General features: G+C 44.3%; 1 protein-coding gene across 2 annotated transcripts in view; it reads right to left on the reverse strand.

Annotated features, from left to right (window-relative positions):
• Positions 1–398: 398 nt before the first annotated feature.
• Positions 399–21,160, reverse strand: part of LOC311136718 (clathrin interactor 1-like) — a 45,396-nt gene continuing 24,634 nt past the window's right edge. The window contains exons 2-12 of one of the 2 annotated variants that reach the window (XM_084170976.1): positions 19,203–19,307; positions 16,241–16,337; positions 16,028–16,136; positions 9,508–9,678; positions 7,896–8,076; positions 7,497–7,746; positions 7,000–7,081; positions 6,411–6,488; positions 4,766–5,037; positions 4,441–4,606; positions 399–4,327 (exon numbers count right to left, since the gene is read on the reverse strand). In XM_084170976.1, the coding sequence (XP_084027102.1) occupies positions 3,957–4,327; positions 4,441–4,606; positions 4,766–5,037; positions 6,411–6,488; positions 7,000–7,081; positions 7,497–7,746; positions 7,896–8,076; positions 9,508–9,678; positions 16,028–16,136; positions 16,241–16,337; positions 19,203–19,307 (1,882 nt within the window). In that variant the 3' untranslated portion in view covers positions 399–3,956. The remainder of the gene's footprint in view (positions 4,328–4,440; positions 4,607–4,765; positions 5,038–6,410; positions 6,489–6,999; positions 7,082–7,496; positions 7,747–7,895; positions 8,077–9,507; positions 9,679–16,027; positions 16,137–16,240; positions 16,338–19,202; positions 19,308–21,160) is intronic. The other variant, XM_084170977.1, reaches the window with a different exon arrangement.

The following is a 21,160-nucleotide window of genomic DNA, read 5'->3' on the forward strand; positions in this document are numbered from 1 at the left end:
TTTAATCCATTTTAAATTCAGGCTGTAATACAACAAAATGTGGAAAAAGTCAAGAGATGTGAATACTTTCTGAAGGCACTGTACATGCTTTAATTATACCCATCGTGTTACTAATGGATAACTTTAATGTCCCGCTATCCCCTCCTTCACACTCCGGTCCATCTTATTTGGGACCAAAAAGGAATATTCGATGAAAATGATACTGTACAAGCAAAGTGACTGTTGATGTTGCCATTGGGTTTGTCAAGGAGCATCCCTTTAAGCAAAAAAAAAATGTATATAACTTAAAATAGAACCTTTGCATGAGAAATAAATTGCCTTCTACTCATGATTTAATGAACAGTTTATTGAAATACATAAAATATTGTTGAGTACAATAAAAACAATATGTACTGAAAAGTAAAGAAAGTAGTTTATGAAAGAGGTGCTTTATCCTTCTATGTTTTACATTTGCATAAACTAATAATGGTTTTAGTAACTCTCCCATTCATTCAACATTATGTAAATTAACATAATATTACAGTCTTTATAATATTACATTTTAAAATATTAAAATAACACTATGGAATAATCTTGAGTAATAAAATAAACATTTGGTCATTTGAAACATAATGCCTCGGAGTGTGACAGAAAGGTGTGTTATTTTGCGTCTGTGTGCACAGCAGCAAATGGAGAGAAAAACACACACACACACACACACACACACACACACACACACGATGCAAGACAAGCACCCTTTGAAATAACCTTCACATTGAGAGAGACGCGAGACAGAAACACCGGTTTCAGCCTTCACAGTGGAAGCGAGAGTGATGAGGGGTACCACTGGGCAGGTCAGGCGGACTCAGCCCCCATCTCTCTCTCTCGGTCTATCCCCACTCTCCCGTTAGAGTGCTAGGCAGGGATGCAGACAGTTTCACTCATCACACAGTCCCATTAAACCCTGTCTCCCCATCAACACCTGGCCACTCCTGCTGGCCATGCAGTCACACACATCCCCACAATGACCTCACAACACACACTTCATACCAAGCTGTGGCATATATGGGCTTAATATCCGTGAATATACTTAAAAAGGACTTGAACGATCAAGGATCTCAATCAAATAGTGATTTATTCTTGTGTCAGCTGTTGTGACCATACTCATGACCGACATGGCATGGGTTTCACTGTGAGGCACCATATAACAGGAAGGAGAGGGACAGCCTCTGCCTGGGTAACACTAACAATGCCACTGTACATGATCACATTGGGATGGAAAAGCCCATGAGTCCCAAATGGCACCCCATTCCCTTTATAGTGCACTATACAGTGTACATAACATTAAGGACACCTGCGCTTTCCATGACATAGACTGACCAGGTGAAAGCTATGATCCCTTATTGATGTCACTTGTTAAATCCACTTCATATCAGTGTAGATGAAGGGGAGGAGACGTGTTAAAGGAGGATTTTTAAGCCTTGAGACATGGATTGTGTATGTGTGCCATTCAGAGGGTGAATGGTTAAGAAAAGATTGAAGTGCATTTGAACGGGGTACGGTAGTAGGTGCCAGGCGCACCGGTTTGTGTCAAGAACTGCAACGCTGCTGGGTTTTTCACGCTCAACAGTTTCCCGTGTGTATCAAGAATGGTCCACCACCCAAAGGACATCCAGCCAACATGGGCCAGCATCCCTGTGGAACGCTTTCGACACCTTGTAGAGTCCATGCCCCGACGAATTGAGGCTGTTCTGAGGGCAAAAGGGGGAGGGGTGTCCTTAATGTCTTGTACATCTGACATTTTAGTCATTTAGCAGACGCTCTTATCCAGAGCGACTTACAGTTAGTGAGTGCATACATGTTTTCATACTGGCCCCCCCGTGGGAAACGAACCCACAACCCTGGCGTTGCAAGCGCCATGCTCTACCAACTGAGCTACACGGGGCCGTATTCAGTGTATAGGGAATAGGGTGCCATTTGGGACGCATCAACAGAAGCTGGTGCTTGTGGTTAACCGCTTTGCTTAATGCTGATTCTGATTGTTAACCCCCTTTGATGGTAGAACAGGCAATAGAACCGAGGGAATTGAAAGTTCAGCTTAAACACGCACCAGTAACAAACTGTAGGTTTCAGATATTCAAATGTATCAGGACATCAAAACAAAAAACTGAAGGACTTGGACTTCTTCATCCTTTAAGCTTGCTCTCCACGTCATACTGTCCAAGACGTCATCAATAAAGCGAATAATTTATTTTTTGCACACCAAAAGTATATTTACATATGATCAATGAAGTATGGTCAATGTGAGGTAATTCCTGAACATTCTTATGACAGGTTAGAAACAGAGAAATGACAACATGAAAGTAGAAAAGGGACAACGTAACATGCCTACCATGTTTTCTAGAGTATTTATCTGGTGTTGGAGAGAGAGACATCTTTCTCCTTTAAAAAAAGAAAGTATACTGTATGTATATGCTTTCAACCATTTACAAAATGTCACATTAGATAAGCAACCCCCCCCCCCTCCAAAACAAATTCAAACTCTTGATTTATACAGTACATAGACTGAACAAAAATATAAATGCAACGTAAAGTGTTGGTCCCATATTTCATGAGCTGAAATTAAAGATCCCAGAAATGTTCCATACGCACAAAAAGCTTTTTTCTCTCTCAAATTTTGGGCACAAATTTGTTTACATCCCTGTTAGTGAGCATTTCTCCTTTGCCAAGATAATCCATCCACCTGACAGGTGTGGCATATCAAGAAGCTGATTAAACGGCATGATCATTACACAGGTGCTCCTTGTGCTGGGTACAATAAAAGGCAGTTTACAGATGTCTCAAGTTTTGAGGGAGCATGCAATTGGCATGCTGACTGCAGGAATGCCCACCAGAGCTGTTGCCAGAGAATTGAATGTTCATTTCTCTACCATAAGCCACCTGCAACATTGTTTTAGAGAATTTGGCAGTACGTCCAACCGGCCTCACAACCGCAGACCACGTGTATGGCGTTGTGTGGGCGAGCGGTTTGCTGATGTCAACGTGAACAGAGTGCCCCATGGTGGCGGGGTTATGGTATGGGCACGCATAAGCTACGGACAACGAACACAATTGCATTTTATGGATGGCAATTTGAATGCACAGAGATACAGTGACGAGATCCTGGGGCCCATTATGAGGCCCATTTTATATATATGCATATCTGTATTCCCAGTCATGTGAAATCCATAGATTAGGGCCTAATTTATTTATTTCAATTGACTGATTTCCTCATATGAACTATAACTCAGTAAAATCAATGAAATGGTTGCATGTTGCATTTATATTTTTGTTCAGTATACATAGGTAACTGCCAAAATAAAGGAAACACCTTAACAAAGTGTCTTAATAGGGTGTTGGGCCACTAAGAGCCAGAACAGCTTCAATGTGCCTTGGCATAGATTCTACTAGTGTCTGGAACTCTATTGGAGGGATGCGACACCATTCTTCCATGAGAAATTCTATAATTTGGTGTTTTGTTGATGGTGGTAGAAAACACAAATCTCAGGCACCGCTCCAGAATCTCCCATGTGTTAAATTGGGTTGAGATCTGGTGACTGAGACGGCCATGTCATAAGGTTTACATAGTTTTCATGCTCATCAAACCATTCAGTGACCACTCGTGCCCTGTGGATGAGGGTATTGTCATCCTATGGGGGCATAGCCATGGTAGCCAAAATAATGACTTGCCCAGCATTTTTATACATGACCCTAAGCATGATGGGATATTAATTACTTAATTAAATCAGGAACCACACCTGTGTGGAAGCACCTGCTTTCAATATTTACTCAAGTGTTTCCATTATTTTGGCAGCTACCTGTATACATAAAGAGTAGGGATTGAAGGGTAACACCATCAGATATTTTTCAAGTAGTAGCTTTTCCTTCAAAATGGTGTATTCTGACCGATACTCTTCCACACAAATCCTTTAGCGCTCTCATTTCCCGAAGTTGACGGAGTTTGCGAAGGCATCTTGTTTGGGTTGCACCATGGCGGGGTTGACCATGGGCTGCCCCATGCCCATTCCTGGCATACCCAGGGTGCCTTGCAGGCCCATGCCTGCGGGGGCCACGCCCATGTTAATTCCCATGATTCCCTGATTGACAGGCACTCCTCCCATTCTCATGGCGCCCATCCCCATGGTACCTGTTGCCATGGTGAGAGGCATGCCCAGGCCCATGGCGCTGGTGGGCATCATGGGGTTGGTGGGAGGTCTGATGGGTGCGGCTGTGGGCTGGATGTTCAGATTCAGGCCTCCAAAACTCTGAGCCAGGTTGATGGGTGATTGGACTCCTGGAAGCAGGGGATCTGAAATGACAAATATGGTGATATTACTCTCATTTCAATCTCCCTGCACTGACACACAGATATTCACATTACAAGTGAGAGAAATAAGTGGAGAGCGTGAGTTAATAACAGACCTTGCTGTAACATATTGAGGCTGGGCTTACAGTTGGCCATCTGCATACCAGGAGACAGGAAGTCCAGGCTGATGTTAACGCTGGGTTCCGACCACGTGGGGGGGAGGGAGGGCTTCTGGAGTCCCATGTGCTGCGGCAATAAGCCCCCCTGCATTGGCCCAAAGTTCTACATCAACCCAAAGAAGAGACAAGACATTCACCAATCCTACAATCACACAACATACATCCTTCTTTGTATTCACAACGTATCTTCAGTGATAATGAGGCACCCCTATCTATAACAATGGCTCGTGTAGTGAGGTGGAGGCCTGTGAGCCACCCGTACCTGTGATCTGGAGATGGGCAGGCCATTGTTGGCAACGCCCACACTCTGGGTACCACACATTGAGAAGGTCATGCTTTGGGAGGTGCTGAGGGAGGTGTGATTGGAGCCCATCAGGTCAAAGAGGTCAGCTGAGGGCGGGGTGGGGGCCGAGGCTAGGTGAGGCTGGATGCTACCAAACAGGTCTGTGATTGGCTGAGATGGAGGAGTGGTGGCCGGAGGACTGGAGAACGCAGTCCAGTCCCCAAACTCACCATTCCCATTTGACCCTGGCCCTAGGGAGAGAATAGAGGCTCATTTAGAAAATGAAAGAATACACCAGATTCATATCTATTCATCTCTAACCACCCTCATCCCAAAGATTTTAAATGAAACTATTTAGGTGATTTTTCTTTGAAAAAAGAAATGAGTTGCTGTGCTTATCTTAAAATATTTTTTCAAAATAAGTAAAGATTTTATTATCCACAGTGTCAACTTGAAGATAAATAAATAAGGCATGGGGCATACATGTGCGATTTCTTCTGAAAGGGCGATGTGCACCCTGTCAGGCAGGGATCGCCCAAGGGGAGTATCAGCACACACATAGCACAGTGCTGATGGGACCTGACACCTGAGAGGGTACTGCAGGGAACACACACACATAGAAATCCAGGGAGGACTCTGATAATGACTGATTAGAACTTCCTAATATTGAGTTGCACCCCCTTTTTCCCCTCAGAACATCCTCAATTCGTCAGGCCATGGACTCTACAAGGTGTCGAGTTGGCTGGGTGTCCTTTGGGTGGTGGACCATTCTTGATACACACTGGAAACTGTTGAGCGTGAAAAACCCAGCAGCGTTGCAGTTCTTGACACACTCAAACGGGTGCGCCTGGCACCTACTACCATACCCCGTTCAAAGGCACTTCAATATTTTGTCTTGCCCATTCACAATTTGAAAGGTACACATACCCAATCCATGTCTCAATTGTCTCAATCCTTCTTTCACCTGTCTCCTCTCCTTCATCTACACTGATTAAAGTGGATTTAACAAGTGACATCAATAAGGCATCATAGCTTTCACCTGGATTCACCTATGTCTACGTCATGGAAAGATATGTTTTGTACAGTGTAAATCCAATCTAGATAGCAGATAAACTGCCAAAGACTTGCCCTCTCATCTTCCCTCCATCCATCCCTCTCTCTTTTTATCCATTCATCCATCCATCCATCCATCCATCCATCTAGAGCAGAGCGGAGGGTGGAGGATGAGGGAGATAAGCTGTATCAAATGGGAGCTGACAGGTGTCTGTCCTCATAAGGCTCAGGAGGTAGTGACTCATCAATATTTCACCACCTTCCCTTCCACAGGACAGGACGTGGGCCGCAACCACAAACCCCTCAGCAGGAGATGGCACAGAGAGGAACGGGAGGAGGGCCTTTGGATCCTCCAAATATCTCTGTCATGGGTGCTTCTGTACTAAGGTATTCACCTCTTCTGTTCTCCCCTCACAAGCTGCTCCTAGGTTTATGAAAACCTTTCTGCTGGATTTAACCTGACTACCTGTCATTGGGAAGTGGGAGCGGCCTGCCTAAGATTAATGTCGGAGCTGTGATACAGAAAGAGGATAGCGTTCAGACGATGGCGAGAGAAAGCAGTGAGACGTACCGGCTGATGAAGGGAGACTGGCAGAGGCAGCTGGAGAAGAGAAGTCAGCAAAGCCACCGATGAGGTCTGAACTTCCACCTGGAATGGCGCACACACACACACACAGTGAAAGAGAGTGAGAACAGAGTGTGACAGCGGAGGTGATGAGGATGTCTTCCTCTACCTCCCTCCCAGAGTGTATGGCTAAGTGTGTGAGACAGGCCCCAGCTGTTTGGTTGGAGGAGGCAAGGACACGATGAGCAGGGACAGCAGCATCTGTGTGTGTGTGCGTGTGTGCATGCAGCACTCCCTTCCCACCAGAGACTGCCTCAGCCTCAGACAGCTGGCCATGCCATGCTCTGCCACCACACTTCTCTCATCTAGCTAAGCTGCCTGACATCTGGGCCTCTTAGGCCTGCCTGCCTCCGGCCTTCCCCTCCTCGACTACTCACAGACGATTCTGGAGGAGCTGTTCAGGGCAATTCTATACGTCGATGGCTTTGAGCCGTCTTACTTTAGAGTGCCATTACTTTGAATACCAAGCTCTTCTCAATATGTCTATACCACTGTGGTTGAGTGACTCATTAGATGAGTGAGTGATCAGTCTTACCTGCTGGTGCCGCCTGACTGGACCCAGAGTCCACCATCAGAAGGTCTGCAAGGCCACTGCTTGATGTCTGGCTGACCGACGTCTGAAGACAAGAGAAAGAGAATGGTTGTTTAAATGGAGTTGGAATAAAACGGGGTGCTACACTTCTTAGAGCAGCCACAAGAGGGCAGCATTGGTCTAGAAACAGTCAGGAATAGGCAGCACAGGATCTCATACTGTTCCCTATTCCTCCTGCCATCCACATCTATCATGTCATTAGACAGTCAGAACAGATGAAACACGGCCTGCCTTCTGTCCCACTGGAAATTACCACCATCTTGTGCTTCAGTCTCAATAAAAACGCACTGATGAAAATAGATGATGCAGTCAATACAACAGTGTTCTCTACAGGCTTCAAAAGCAGGTGCTGTGTGGAGTCCATCCCTGCTACAGGCCTCCGCTGACGTACAGTAGCGGCCTAGGTCAGCGGTCAGAGTGGTACACAAGGGCAGTGGTACCTTTGCGTTGTCTGCGTCCAGACTGCTCCTGTCCCCTGTGTAGTGTGCGGCGGCCCCCAGGTCCACGGTTTTGGATGGGACGCCGCCCCGTTTGCGTGTGTTGGTGGTGGTCTCTGTTGCCTGGGTGATCTGGACGCTCTTGGTCGTAACAGTCTCCTCCTCGTCTTTGAACTCCATCCCCGACAGATTCCCTGATTCCGACCCTGACAACGGCCGGCCGTTCCGCGATACCCTGTCCTCCTCGTCGTCACTGGGGGAGATAGAAAAGGACCCAAAGAACACATTAAAAAGTGAAGATGATCTTATATTAGGTCTTTCAAGAAGAAATGATCCATTATCAAGCAGATTTGTATTGACTTAAGCGTTTTGGCCAGCGTACTTAAATACACTCGGCAATACCTGATTCTGTCGGGCGAGTCATCCTTCTCCTTCTTGCGGAACTTGTTGATGGTGTCGTCGATGGTGCTGCCGATCTTGTCGCTGATCTCTCCCAGCTTCTCACTGAAGGGGAAGGCTCCCTTGCTCTTGTCCCAGTCCTCATCCCACTTCCCTCTGGGCTCCGAGTCAAACATTTCTCCCGCTGAGGGGCAGAGAGGGGGGAAACAGGGTTTACATGTGCTGAAAAATCAAGTGTGTTTTGGTACCATTAGCATGTCTTGTAGCTTTGCTGAGTGAGCCTCACTTCATATTTACATTTACATTTTAGTCATTTAGCAGACGCTCTTATCCAGAGCGACTTACAGTTAGTGAATACATATTTTTTTATTTTATACTGGCCGAACCCGTGGGAAACGAACCCACAACCCTGGCGTTGCAAACGCCATGCTCTATCAACTGATCTACATCCCTGCCGGCCATTCCCTCCCCTACCCTAGACGACGCTGGGCCAATTGTGCGCCGCCCATGAGTCTCCCGGTCGCGGCCGGCTGCGACAGAGCCTGGATTCGAACCAGGATCTCTAGTGGCACAGTTAGCACTGCGATGCAGTGCCTTAGACCACTGCGCCACTCAGGACTTCACTAACATTATGAGAGCCATTGTGGAAATATACTGGATCTATCTGGAATGCCAATTATGATTTGTAACAGATAATTGTTTATTCCACATTGATAATGGGCCCATTGCCAACACAAACATATCACAGCTACAGTGTCTGCTGAAACAGAGCGAGCGTCCTAGATGAACATTCTAGATGAATGTCTCCCATCGCTGGGGTATTTTGATCCTGTGACAAAAATAATCCCCACCCCTACCACATCATTAATTGACAAATGGGAACTCTCGTTTGACTAATGAAGTGGGAAATCACAGCAGCAAATCAAAGATATCAGGAATCAAAGGGAGGAATCAATGAATGGCACATGGAAATAAAGTGCAAACTCTAGTGAGTTGTCTCCAACCCAATCCTAATGAAATGGCAAGGGACCCGCCAACCCCCTTGATTAGATATCGGAATAGCAGATCAGAAAGAGCAAATCAAAAAGGGATTTGTGGAAGATATGTTCCGTTACATGAATGGAGAGGTTTCTCTCGTACAAACATGATCAGAAATCTCACAGATGAAGATGTGAGAGGAGATAAGACGTGATTGGCCCCGGAGTAAAAACAGTTCTAATCAAAAGATCAGTGAGGAGGAGGCGTGAGGGAGGGGGCGTGAGGGAGGGGGCGTGAGGGAGGGAGAGGTCTGTGGGGAATCGAGGGGAATGAGGTGTGATATTCTGGAAGCCTTCTGAGTCTGTAGACTGACAGACTGAGGCCTGCAGAGAGAGAGACTCACAGTGACTAGCGGTAAATCAGTCAGTGTGTTTACTTACTTACTTGCACCTTGTATGTCTGCTTACAGGGAAAATGCCCCTGCTGACTGAGGGGAACGTCCCTTACAAACTTTGTGACAGCATAACATCTCATTTGTGAGAGCATGGAGCTGAGAGACAATACCACATTCTATCTTACACACCTTTATCAGAGCATCACAGATAATGTGCCCTCCCCCCCGTGTGGTGACACTTACGGCTGGTCTTGCCTCCTCCTCCAGTGCAGTCTGAGGACACCCCGATGTACTTGTCCTTGTTCTTCTTGGCCTTCTTCCTCTCCTCCCGGAGCCGGTCGTCATCCTGGACAAACTCCACCATCTCCTTCACCTTCTGACGCACGTTGATGCCCTGATCCTTCCCACTCTCATCTGGCAGCATACAACAGGATAGGAACCTTAGTTTACTAGCATTCACCAAATTAAAGTATGAAAATCATTTAACTTTTGGCTTCCCACATTCGTGCCAACATTCCAGGTTGAGCTCATTTTATTGGAAAACTGACAATAGACCCCATCCATAACCCTGAGGGCTTATTCTCCATAGTGACGGGGGGTGATAGTGTAAGCAGTTAAAGGGGAAGTCAACACAGTCAGCAAACAAAGTGACATTTGTTTTGGCTAAGGGAGCAAAAGAGAGGGGGAGCAGAACAAGCCAAATAAGCTTGAAAAGTGGATGAGTGTCTGGTAGAGGGGGGGGGATCTGCCACAACAGGTCAACTTTACCAGAGTTGTGCATTTCTCAAGATAAACTGAACTTCTAGAGAGAGAACCCACATTTCTAGCTACCTATCCTTAAGGGACAATAACCATGATGAATGTAAATGAGATTTAGGCTGCAATGTACCTAAACGTTATCTGACCTTTTACAAAGGTCTGTGTGCATCTCTAGACAGGCTTGTTTTGCCTGTAGATAGTCCTAGACCCCTACATGGGCATTACTGGGTCACTGCTCTAACCACATCATGTACTTTGAGTCATTCAGTCACTCACTGAAACTACGAACACTCTGAGGGTCAGTCACTTGGCTCTAGGTGAAGTTGTGTAGACTGAAATTAAGTTTAAAGCAAACCGCTGTATGTAGTTCAGCTCTGGAAAGAACGTTCTGAGCAACATTCACAACTTCTAAATGTAACTGGAACCAAAATTGTGCCTCCAAAACAGTACTTCCCTGAGCATATTAAAAGTAGTGATGCAATCTCATATAACCACCAACAATAAGAGGGAGAGTGGCGAAGATGCGCTCTAGATATGTCTTTCCCCTAATGTGCACCGACTCCTGCCAATTTGTTCCCACTGATTATTTCATTGTGTCAATAGTTTGTAAATCTTTATTAATTCCCAGCTATATCACAAATATATATTTAGTCTTGATGTTACCGTTTATCCCTGCAATTCACCAAGTAATCTAGAATGTTTGGTTACGGTCATTTCTGGTATTTCATTAAGTATATTATTACATTCATGCTGTATCGGAGCCTGGTAGACAACACCTGTGCTTTATTGGTTAAGACAGATTTTGCCTGATGACAGGCTTTTTATTTTGGTATGCTGACATTTAAAGTCAGAAGTTTGTATGCATGCATCAGGGAAAAAAGTATTTGATCCCCTGCTGATTTTGTACATTTGCCCACTGACAAAGACATGATCAGTCTATAATTTTAATGGTAGGTTTATTTGAACAGTGAGAGACAGAATAACAACAAAAAAATCCAGAAAAACGCATGTCAAAATTGTTATGAATTGATTTGCATTTTAATGAGGGAAATAGTATTTGACCCCTCTGCAAAACATGACTTAGTACTTGGTGGCAAAACCCTTGCTGGCAATCACAGAGGTCAGACGTTTCTTGTAGTTGCCACCAGGTTTGCACACATCTCAGGGGGGATTTTGTTCCACTCCTCTTTGCAGATCTTCTCCAAGTCATTAAGGTTTCGAGGCTGAAGTTTGGCAACTCGAACCTTCAGCTCCCTCCACAGATTTTCTATGGGATTAAAGTCTGGAGACTGGCTAGGCCACTCCAGGACCTTAATGTGCTTCTTCTTGAGCCACTCCTTTATTGCCTTGGCCGTGTGTTTTGGGTCATTGTCATGCTGGAATACCCATCCACAACCCATTTTCAATGCCCTGGCTGAGGGAAGGAGGTTCTCACCCAAGATTTGACGGTACATGGCCCCGTCCATCGTCCCTTTGATGCGATGAAGTTGTCCTGTCCCCTTAGCTGAAAAACACCCCCAAAGCATAATGTTTCCACCTCCATGTTTGACGGTGGGGATGGTGTTCTTGGGGTCATAGGCAGCATTCCTCCTCCTCCAAACACGGCGAGTTGAGTTGATGCCAAAGAGCTCGATTTTGGTCTCATCTGACCACAACACTTTCACCCAGTTCTCCTCTGAATCATTCAGATGTTCATTGGCAAACTTCAGACGGCCCTGTATATGTGCTTTCTTGAGCAGGGGGATCTTGCGGGCGCTGCAGGATTTCAGTCCTTCACGGCGTTGTGTGTTACCAATTGTTTTCTTGGTGACTATGGTCCCAGCTGCCTTGAGCTCATTGACAAGATCCTCCCGTGTAGTTCTGGGCTGATTCCTCACCGTTCTCATGATAATTGCAACTCCACGAGGTGAGATCTTGCATGGAGCCCCAGGCCGAGGGAGATTGACAGTTCTTTTTTGTTTCTTCCATTTGCGAATAATCGCACCAACTGTTGTCACCTTCGCACCAAGCTGCTTGGCGATGGTCTTGTAGCCCATTCCAGCCTTGTGTAGGTCTACAATCTTGTCCCTGACATCCTTGGAGAGCTCTTTGGTCTTGGCCATGGTGGAGAGTTTGGAATCTGATTGATTGATTGCTTCTGTGGACAGGTGTCTTTTATACAGGTAACAAGCTGAGATTAGGAGCACTCCCTTTAAGAGTGTGCTCCTAATCTCAGCTCGTTACCTGTATAAAAGACACCTGGGAGCCAGAAATCTTTCTGATTGAGAGGGGGTCAAATACTTATTTCCCTCATTAAAATGCAAATCAATTTATAATATTTTTGACATGCGTTTTTCTGGATTTTTTTGTTGTTATTCTGTCTCTCACTGTTCAAATAAACCTACCATTAAAAGTATAGACTGATCATTTCTTTGTCAGTGGGCAAATGTACAAAATCAGCAGGGGATCAAATACATTGTTCCCCTCACTGTATGTATGTACCACGGGGGACCAGTATTAAATAAAATATATGTATGCACTCACTAACTGTTAGTCGCTCTGGATAAGAGCATCTGCTAAATGACTAAAATGTAAAATGTATGTACGTACATACATACAGTGGATATAAAAAGTCTACACACCCCTGTTAAAATGCCAGGTTTTTGTGATGTAAAAGAATGAGACAAAGATAAATCATGTCAGACCTTTTTCCACCTTTAATGTGACCTATAACATGAACAATTCAATTGAAAAACAAACTGAAATCTTTGAGGGGGAAAACTAAAACCATTTTGTGCCAAAATTGCCTGGTATTTGGAACTGTTCATAATTCCCTCCACCCTGACTAAGGCCCCGGTTCCAGCTGAAGAAAAACAGCCCCAAAGCATGATGCTGCCACCACCATGCTTCACTGTGGGTATGGTGTTCTTTGGGTGATGTGCAGTGTTGTTTTTGCGCCAAACATACCTTTTGGAATTATGGCCAAAAAGTTCAACCTTGGTTTCATCAGACCATAACACATTTTCCCACGTGCTTTTGGGGGACTTGATGTTTGTTTTTGCAATTTTCAGCCGGGCTTGGATGTTTTTCTTTGTAAGAAAAGGCTTCGGTCTTGCCACCCTACCCCATAGCCCATTCATATGAAGAATACGGGAGATTGTTGTCACATGTAGCACACAGCCAGTACTTGCCAGAAATTCCTGCAGCTCCTTTAATGTTGCTGTAGGCCTCTTGGAAGCCTCCCTGACCAGTTTTCTTCTCGTCTTTTCATAGATTATGGAGGGACGTCCAGTTCTTGGTAATGGATCTGTTGTGCCATATTTTCTCCACTTGATGATGACTGTCTTCACTGTGTTCCATGGTATATGTAATGCTTTGGAAATTATTTTGTACCCTTCTCCTGACTGATATCTTTCAACAATGAGATCCCTCTGATGCTTTGGAAGCTCTCTGCAGACCATGGCTTTTGCTCTGAGATGCAACTGAGAAAATGTCAGGAATATCCTACTAGAACAGCTGAACTTTATTTGTGATTAATCAGAGTCACTTTAAATGATGGCAGGTGTGTAATGACTTCTATTTAACATGAGTTTGGATGTGATTGGTTAATTCTGAACACAGCCACATCCCCAGTTATAAGAGGGTGTGCACACTTATGCAACCAGGTTAGTGTAATGTTTTTATGTTTCATTTTTCCCCCTCGATGATTTCAGTTTGTTTTTCAATTGAATTGTTCACATTATAGGTCACATTAACAGTGGAAAAAGTTCTGACATTATTTATCTTTGTCTCATTCTTTTATGTTACAAAAACCTGCCATTTTAACAGGGGTGTGTAGACTTTTTATATCCACTGTATGTATGTATGTATGTATGTATGTATGTATGTATGTATGTATGTATGTATGTATGTATGTATGTATGTATGTATGTATGTATGTATGTATGTATGCCTCCTGCTGAATCTTTGTCCTTACGACTGCTACAAGGTCCCAATTTGACAGGGACAGCAAGCTATGTTTGGAATGCACATGTTCAGAGTTTCTCACATTCTTGTGATGGCATTAGCCTCCAAAGCATGTGGTGTTCTGCAACTGAAAACACGTGGCGAGCTATTCAGGCTAGGCCAAAAACATGAAACAAAACATGTACAGAACCCATCAAAGGTTTTTACCTCTGTCATAGCAAATCACAAATGCATACAGTTGATATCTAAAGAGAAACTCAACTTCATGATTTAAATACTGTTCATTTGTGCACATTACATACAGTACCAGTCAAAGGTTTGGTTACACCTACTCATTCCAGGGTTTTCTTTATTTTTACTATTTTCTATATTGTAGAATAATAGTGAAGACATCAAAACTATGAAATAACACATATGGAATCATGTAGTAACCAAACAAGTGTTAAACAAATCTTCAAAGTATCCACCCTTTACCTTGATGACAGCTTGGCATACTCTTGGCATTCTCTCAACCAGCTTCATGAGGTAGTCACCTGGAATGCATTTCAATTAACAGGTGTGCCTTGTTAAAAGTTAAATAGTGGAATTTCTTTCCTTCTTAATGCGTTTGAGCCAATCAGTTGTGTTGTGACAAGGTAGGGGAGGTATACAGAAGATAGCCCTATTTGGTAAAATACCAAGTCCATATTACAGCAAGAACAGCTCAAATAAGCAAAGAGAAACAACAGTCCATAATTATTTTAAGACATGAAGGTTAGTCAATCGAGAACATTTCAATAACTTTGAAAGTTTCTTCAAGTGCAGTCGCAAAAACCATCAAGCGCTATGATGAAACTGGCTCTCATGAGGACTGCCACAGGAAAGGAAGACCCAGAGTTACCTCTGCTGCAGAGGATAAGTTCCAGTTACCAGCCTCAGAAATTGCAGCCCAAATAAATGCTTCACAGAGTTTAAGTAACAGACACATCTCAACATCAACTGTTCAGAGGAGACTGCGTGAATCAGGCCTTCATGGTTGAATTGCTGCAAAGAAACCACCACTAAAGGACACCAATAATAATAAGAGACTTGCTTGGGCCAAGAAACACGAGCAATGAACATTATACCGGGGAAATCTGTCAAAATTTGAGATTTTTGGTTCCAACCGCCATGTCTTTGTGAGACGCAGAGTAGGTGAACGGATGATCTATGCATGTGTGGTTCCCACCGTGAAGCATTGAGGAGGAGGTGTGATGGTGCTTTGCTGGTGACACTGTCTGTGATTTATTTGGAATTCAAGGCACACTTAACCAGCATGGCTACCACAGCATTCTGCAGCGATACGTCATCCCATCTGGTTTGCGATTAGTGGGACTATCATTTGTTTTTCATCAGGACAATGACCCAACACACCTCCAGGTTGTGTAAGGGCTATTTGACCAAGAAGGAGAGTGATGGAGTGTTGCATCAGATGATCTGGCCTCCACAATCACCCGACCTCAACCCAATTGAGATGGTTTGGGATGAGTTGGATCACAGAGTGAAGGAAAAGCAGCCAACAAGTGCTCAGCATATGTGGGAACCCCTTCAAGACAGTTGGAAAAGCATTCCAGGTAAAGCTGGTTGAGATAATGCCAAGAGTGTGCAAAGCTGTCATCAAGGCAAACGGTGGCTACTTACACTTTTGTGGTTACTACATGATTCCATATGTGTTATGTCATAGTTTTGATGTCTTCACTATTATTCTACAATGTAGAAAATAGTAAAAATAAAGAAAAACCCTTGAATGAGTAGGTGTGTCCAAACTTTTCACTGGTACTGTATGTGCATATACCAATTTAAAACCAGAACATGATACAACTGACTTCAGTACTCCAACTATGGAGACTTCCTCCTCACTAATGAATTCTCCTGGGTGTTCCATCTGAGAACCAACAGTCTCACCACTGAGGACATCCTGATTGGTTCAGAAGAGAAGTGTGGGACGGTTATGGAATGAATCAATACCTAGGCTTAGGCTACACACTTTTCTGCGTCGTTCCGTGCTGCTGTGCAGCGCCAGCCCCAAATGATTCCTTACCAACAAAATGGTAGTTTTCCAAGGAGCGAAGGTCGTAGATGTGCTCCCTCGCACTGGTGACGACTCGCTCCGATCCGTTCCTGATGAGGTATGCCAGTAGCAGTAAGGCCTGGGGGAGAGGAGCAACACAGTTAGAAACAACATGGCTTCCTCACCGCAATCTACATGATCGTATGAATGAAACATTAGCAGTGGAACGGAGACTCTCCACACCTTGTAAACTTTTCTCCAGTTCTTCTTGTTGTCTTTCAGCATTCTGGTCCACAGCATGTTCATGACCTCGGGGAACTGCTCGTACATGAACGTAGATCTGAGAGGCAGATCAAGAAATAAGGATGAGATTAGAGAGTGTGGACTGGTAAATGCACAACTAGGGCTGGGCGATATTGCCTAAAAATCATAGTTATTTTTTCAAATAGCGATTCACGATGTATAACTCGATGTAAATTCATTTTTCTCTAAATAAGCTTTGTTGCACAATTTAAGGTCAATACACCGCATTTCAAAAACAGTCGGGAATAATCTAATGAATTTAGGGCTCGTGAAATTATACCAAGCCTAAATATAAGCCTTCAACAATAAGACCAACTAATAATTTAATTATTTTATCAAAATAGTTTTACCTGCTTTTTTGCAATAATCACTGATCTGGCTTTCAAGTCAGTCTATGAAAATGCCAGTTTTGTTACAAATGTAACCAGAAACATACACATACACTAATAATGACCAACTTCTGGTAGCAGCCATTATAGAAAATGAACACAGGTCTCAAACAATCTCTCAAGCACACGCCCATTGCTAGTGAGTAACCATCTAATCTTTATATTAAAAGTCTAGACCACTTGGATCTGTTTGCTTGCTAACGAGATAGAACAGTTGAACTGTTATGAATACACCCTCCTGCCTGTCTCCAACTGTTTGAACAACATAGCCTGCTCACTTTGTTTAGATGTTGCCTACCTGGATAAAAATATGCTTATTTCTCAGCATGAGAACGAGTTGCATATTTTTATATTCATTGCACATTTATAAAACACAGACTAAACAGCTAGCACATAACAGTCTGTGGCTAAAATTATTCTAGGTGGTACGTGGTAGCACAATGCTGCGCGCGACAGGATTAATTTCCCACAATTATGTTAATTGATACTCCCGTCTTGGTAGGGTCTGCTCTGTTAAAAAAGTTGGGAGTTGAGACATAAAAAGGGTATTGTTACAAAGGTTAAGTTCTTCTCTATTACAGTAAAATAATGTCTCAATGTGTTTCGGTGCCCATATAACCGATTATATGTCTGACCAAACCTCAAAGGCAAAAGACAAGTTGAAACTGCTTGTTGTCAGAGAGGAAGAAGTGATCTTTTGTCTCTTTGTTGTTGTTGTGTGGCAGGGGGAGGGGCTTGGTGTCTGCCAGTGGTAAGGTGCACAGCGCACACAGCACAGAAGGAGCGAAGGATATGAGACCAAAAAAAATTAAAAATTGATATATATATATATATACACTGCTCAAAAAAATAAAGGGAACACTTAAACAACACAATGTAACTCCAAGTCAATCACACTTCTGTGAAATCAAACTGTCCACTTAGGAAGCAACACTGATTGACAATACATTTCACATGCTGTTGTGCAAATGGAATAGAGGTGGAAATGATAGGCAATTAGCAAGACACCCCCAATAAAGAAGTGGTTCTGCAGGTGGTGACCACAGACCACTTCTCAGTTCCTATGCTTCCTGCCTGATGTTTTGGTCACTTTTGAATGCTGGCGGTGCTTTCACTCTAGTGGTGGCATGAGATGGAGTCTACAACCCACACAAGTGGCTCAGGTAGTGCAGCTCATCCAGGAGTGGCAAGAAGGTTTGCTGTGTCTGTCAGCGTAGTGTCCAGAGCATGGAGGCGCTACCAGGAGACAGGCCAGTACATCAGGAGACGTGGAGGAGGCCGTAGGAGGGCAACAACCCAGCAGCAGGACCGCTACCTCCGCATTTGTGCAAGGAGGAGGAGGAGGAGCACTGCCAGAGCCCTGCAAAATGACCTCCAGCAGGCCACAAATGTGCATGTGTCTGCTCAAACGGTCAGAAACAGACTCCATGAGGGTGGTATGAGGGCCCGACGTCCACAGGTGGGGGTTGTGCTTACAGCCCAACACCGTGCAGGACGTTTGGCATTTGCCAGAGAACACCAAGATTGGCAAATTCGCCACTGGCGCCCTGTGCTCTTCACAGATGAAAGCAGGTTCACACTGAGCACATGTGACAGACGTGACAGAGTCTGGAGACGCCGTGGAGAACGTTCTGCTGCCTGCAACATCCTCCAGCATGACTGGTTTGGCGGTGGGTCAGTCATGGTGTGGGGTGGCATTTCTTTGGGGGGCCGCACAGCCCTCCATGTGCTCGCCAGAGGTAGCCTGACTGCCATTAGGTACCGAGATGAGATCCTCAGACCCCTTGTGAGACCATATGCTGGTGCGGTTGGCCCTGGGTTCCTCCTAATGCAAGACAATGCTAGACCTCATGTGGCTGGAATGTGTCAGCAGTTCCTGCAAGAGGAAGGCATTGATGCTATGGACTGGCCCGCCCGTTCCCCAGACCTGAATCCAATTGAGCACATCTGGGACATCATGTCTCGCTCCATCCACCAACGCCACGTTGCACCACAGACTGTCCAGGAGTTGGCGGATGCTTTAGTCCAGGTCTGGGAGGAGATCCCTCAGGAGACCATCCGCCACCTCATCAGGAGCATGCCCAGGCGTTGTAGGGAGGTAATACAGGCACGTGGAGGCCACACGCACTACTGAGCCTCATTTTGACTTGTTTTAAGGACATTACATCAAAGTTGGATCAGCCTGTAGTGTGGTTTTCCACTTTCATTTTGAGGGTGACTCCAAATCCAGACCTCCATGCGTTGATAAATTTGATTTCCATTGATAATTTTTGTGTGATTTTGTTGTCAGCACATTCAACTATGTAAAGAAAAAAGTATTTAATAAGATTATTTCATTCATTCAGATCTAGGATGTGTTGTTTAAGTGTTCCCTTTATTTTTTTGAGCAGTGTATATATATAAAATTATTATTGCAATACAGGTCTTTGGAACATACATATATCGCCCAGCCAACTACTAGGCTAGTTTTTGTAAATTTGATAGAACAGTGTTGTGCAGTGCTTGTCCCTTACTTGGCGATCTCTCCCATGAGCTGTCCAGAGGGACCCCATGGGTCATCGTTGGTGGCCTCTCGCACCTTGGACTCGATCTCAGAGTAGTTCATCACCACGTTAGTGCTGCAAGACACATGAAAACACACACATGAAACATTAGGCTAACATAAGAATCATATCAATAAAACAAAATACACTGAAAGACACTGGTGGATATATCATATACATTGTGGAGCATGATCTTTTTCATATTCTGCATGAAGCATGTCTTCTTTGTCTTATACAGATTATGTACCTGGCATATCAGCACATGGTGTGTTTTGAGTATTAGGGTGGTGGTGTTAGGATAAGTAGGGGTAAGGCTCGTCTTAACAGACTTCTGATTTAGCCTATATGTCCAGCAAAGGCCTAACTCCTCTGTTCAGACTGGGCCTGTTCTGAGAGCAGCTTGGGAGGGCTCCAGATGTCCATAAAGCTCAATGTGGACTCAGTGTGGGCCATACAGAACAATCAGCCATTTCCTGTCAGGCCTCATTTCTCTCCCATCACCATCAGCAGACCTGCCAGTCACAGAGCAGAGAAGTCAGAGTGCCAGGAAACAGCTGGGCTCTACACAACTTTCTTCTCTGAACTGTCAGAAGGAGCGGCAGAGTGGGCCACTCCAGGGTATAAAGACAGCAATTAAACTGACTGATGAGGAAAAAGGGTTCTCAAGATCTATCCTGATTCGAGAAGCAGCTTGACCGGATTATTATGACAACACAAATAGACACCCATAACCACTCAGGGTAATGAAAAATGTACCAGCTGAGAACAGAACTCATTCAAAAGGACGCGAAGAATGCATTTGAGAAAACTGAGGGAAAGAAAGAAAAATAAACATACACTGAGTGTACAAAACATTAGGAACACCTTCCTAATATTGAGTTGTACCCCTTTTTGCCCTCAGAGAAGCCTCAATTCGTCAGGGCATGGACTCTACAAGGTGTCGAAAGCATTCCGCAGGGATTGGACTGGCCCATGTTGACTCCAATGCTTCCCACAGTTCTGTCAAGTAGGCCGGATGTCCTTTGGGTGGTGGACCATTCTTGATACACTGGAAATTGTTGAGCGTGAAAAACCCAGCAGCGTTGCAGTTCTTGATACACTCAAACCGGTGCACCTGGCACCTACTACCATACCCCGTTCAAAGCACTTTAATATTTTGTCTTGCCCATTTACCCTCTGAATGACACACAAACGCAATCTGTGTCTCAATTCTCAAAGCTTAAAAATCCTCCCCTTCATCTACACTGATTGAAGTGGATTTAACAAGTGATATCAATAAGGGATCATAGCTTTCACCTGGTCAGCCTGTCATGGAAAGAGCAGGTGTTCCTAATGTTTTGTACACCCAGGGGACATTCCCACATGAAAACTGCAGGATTAAATGGGTATTGTACGCCTAGGCCTATATTTTGTCTATTGCCGTCAGCACCATTTCACCGGGTCAAATTACGGGTGTATGTACTGTTGAAGTCTGAAGTTTACATACACCTTAGCCAAATACATTTAGACTCAGTTTTTCACAATTCCTAACATTTAATCCTAGTAAATATTCCCTGTTTTAGGTCAGTTAGGATCACCACTTTATTTTAAGAATGTGAAATGTCAGAATAATAGTAGAGAGAATGATTTATTTCAGCTTTTATTTCTTTCATCACATTCCCAGTGGGTCAGAAGTTTACATACACTCAATTAGTATTCGGTAGCATTGCCTTTAAATTGTTTAACTTGGGTCAAACGTTTCAGTTAGCCTTCCACAAGCTTCCCACAATAAGTTGGGTGAATTTTGGCCCATTCCTCCTGACAGAGCTGGTGTAACTGAGTCAGGTTTGTAGGCCTCCTTGCTCACACAAGCGTTTTCAGTTCTGCCCACACATTTTCTATAGGATTGAGGTCAGGGCTTTGTGATGGCCACTCCAATACCATGACTT

The sequence above is a fragment of the Coregonus lavaretus genome (assembly GCF_964263955.1).
Source record: "Coregonus lavaretus genome assembly, chromosome: 10".
NCBI lineage: Eukaryota > Metazoa > Chordata > Actinopteri > Salmoniformes > Salmonidae > Coregonus > Coregonus lavaretus.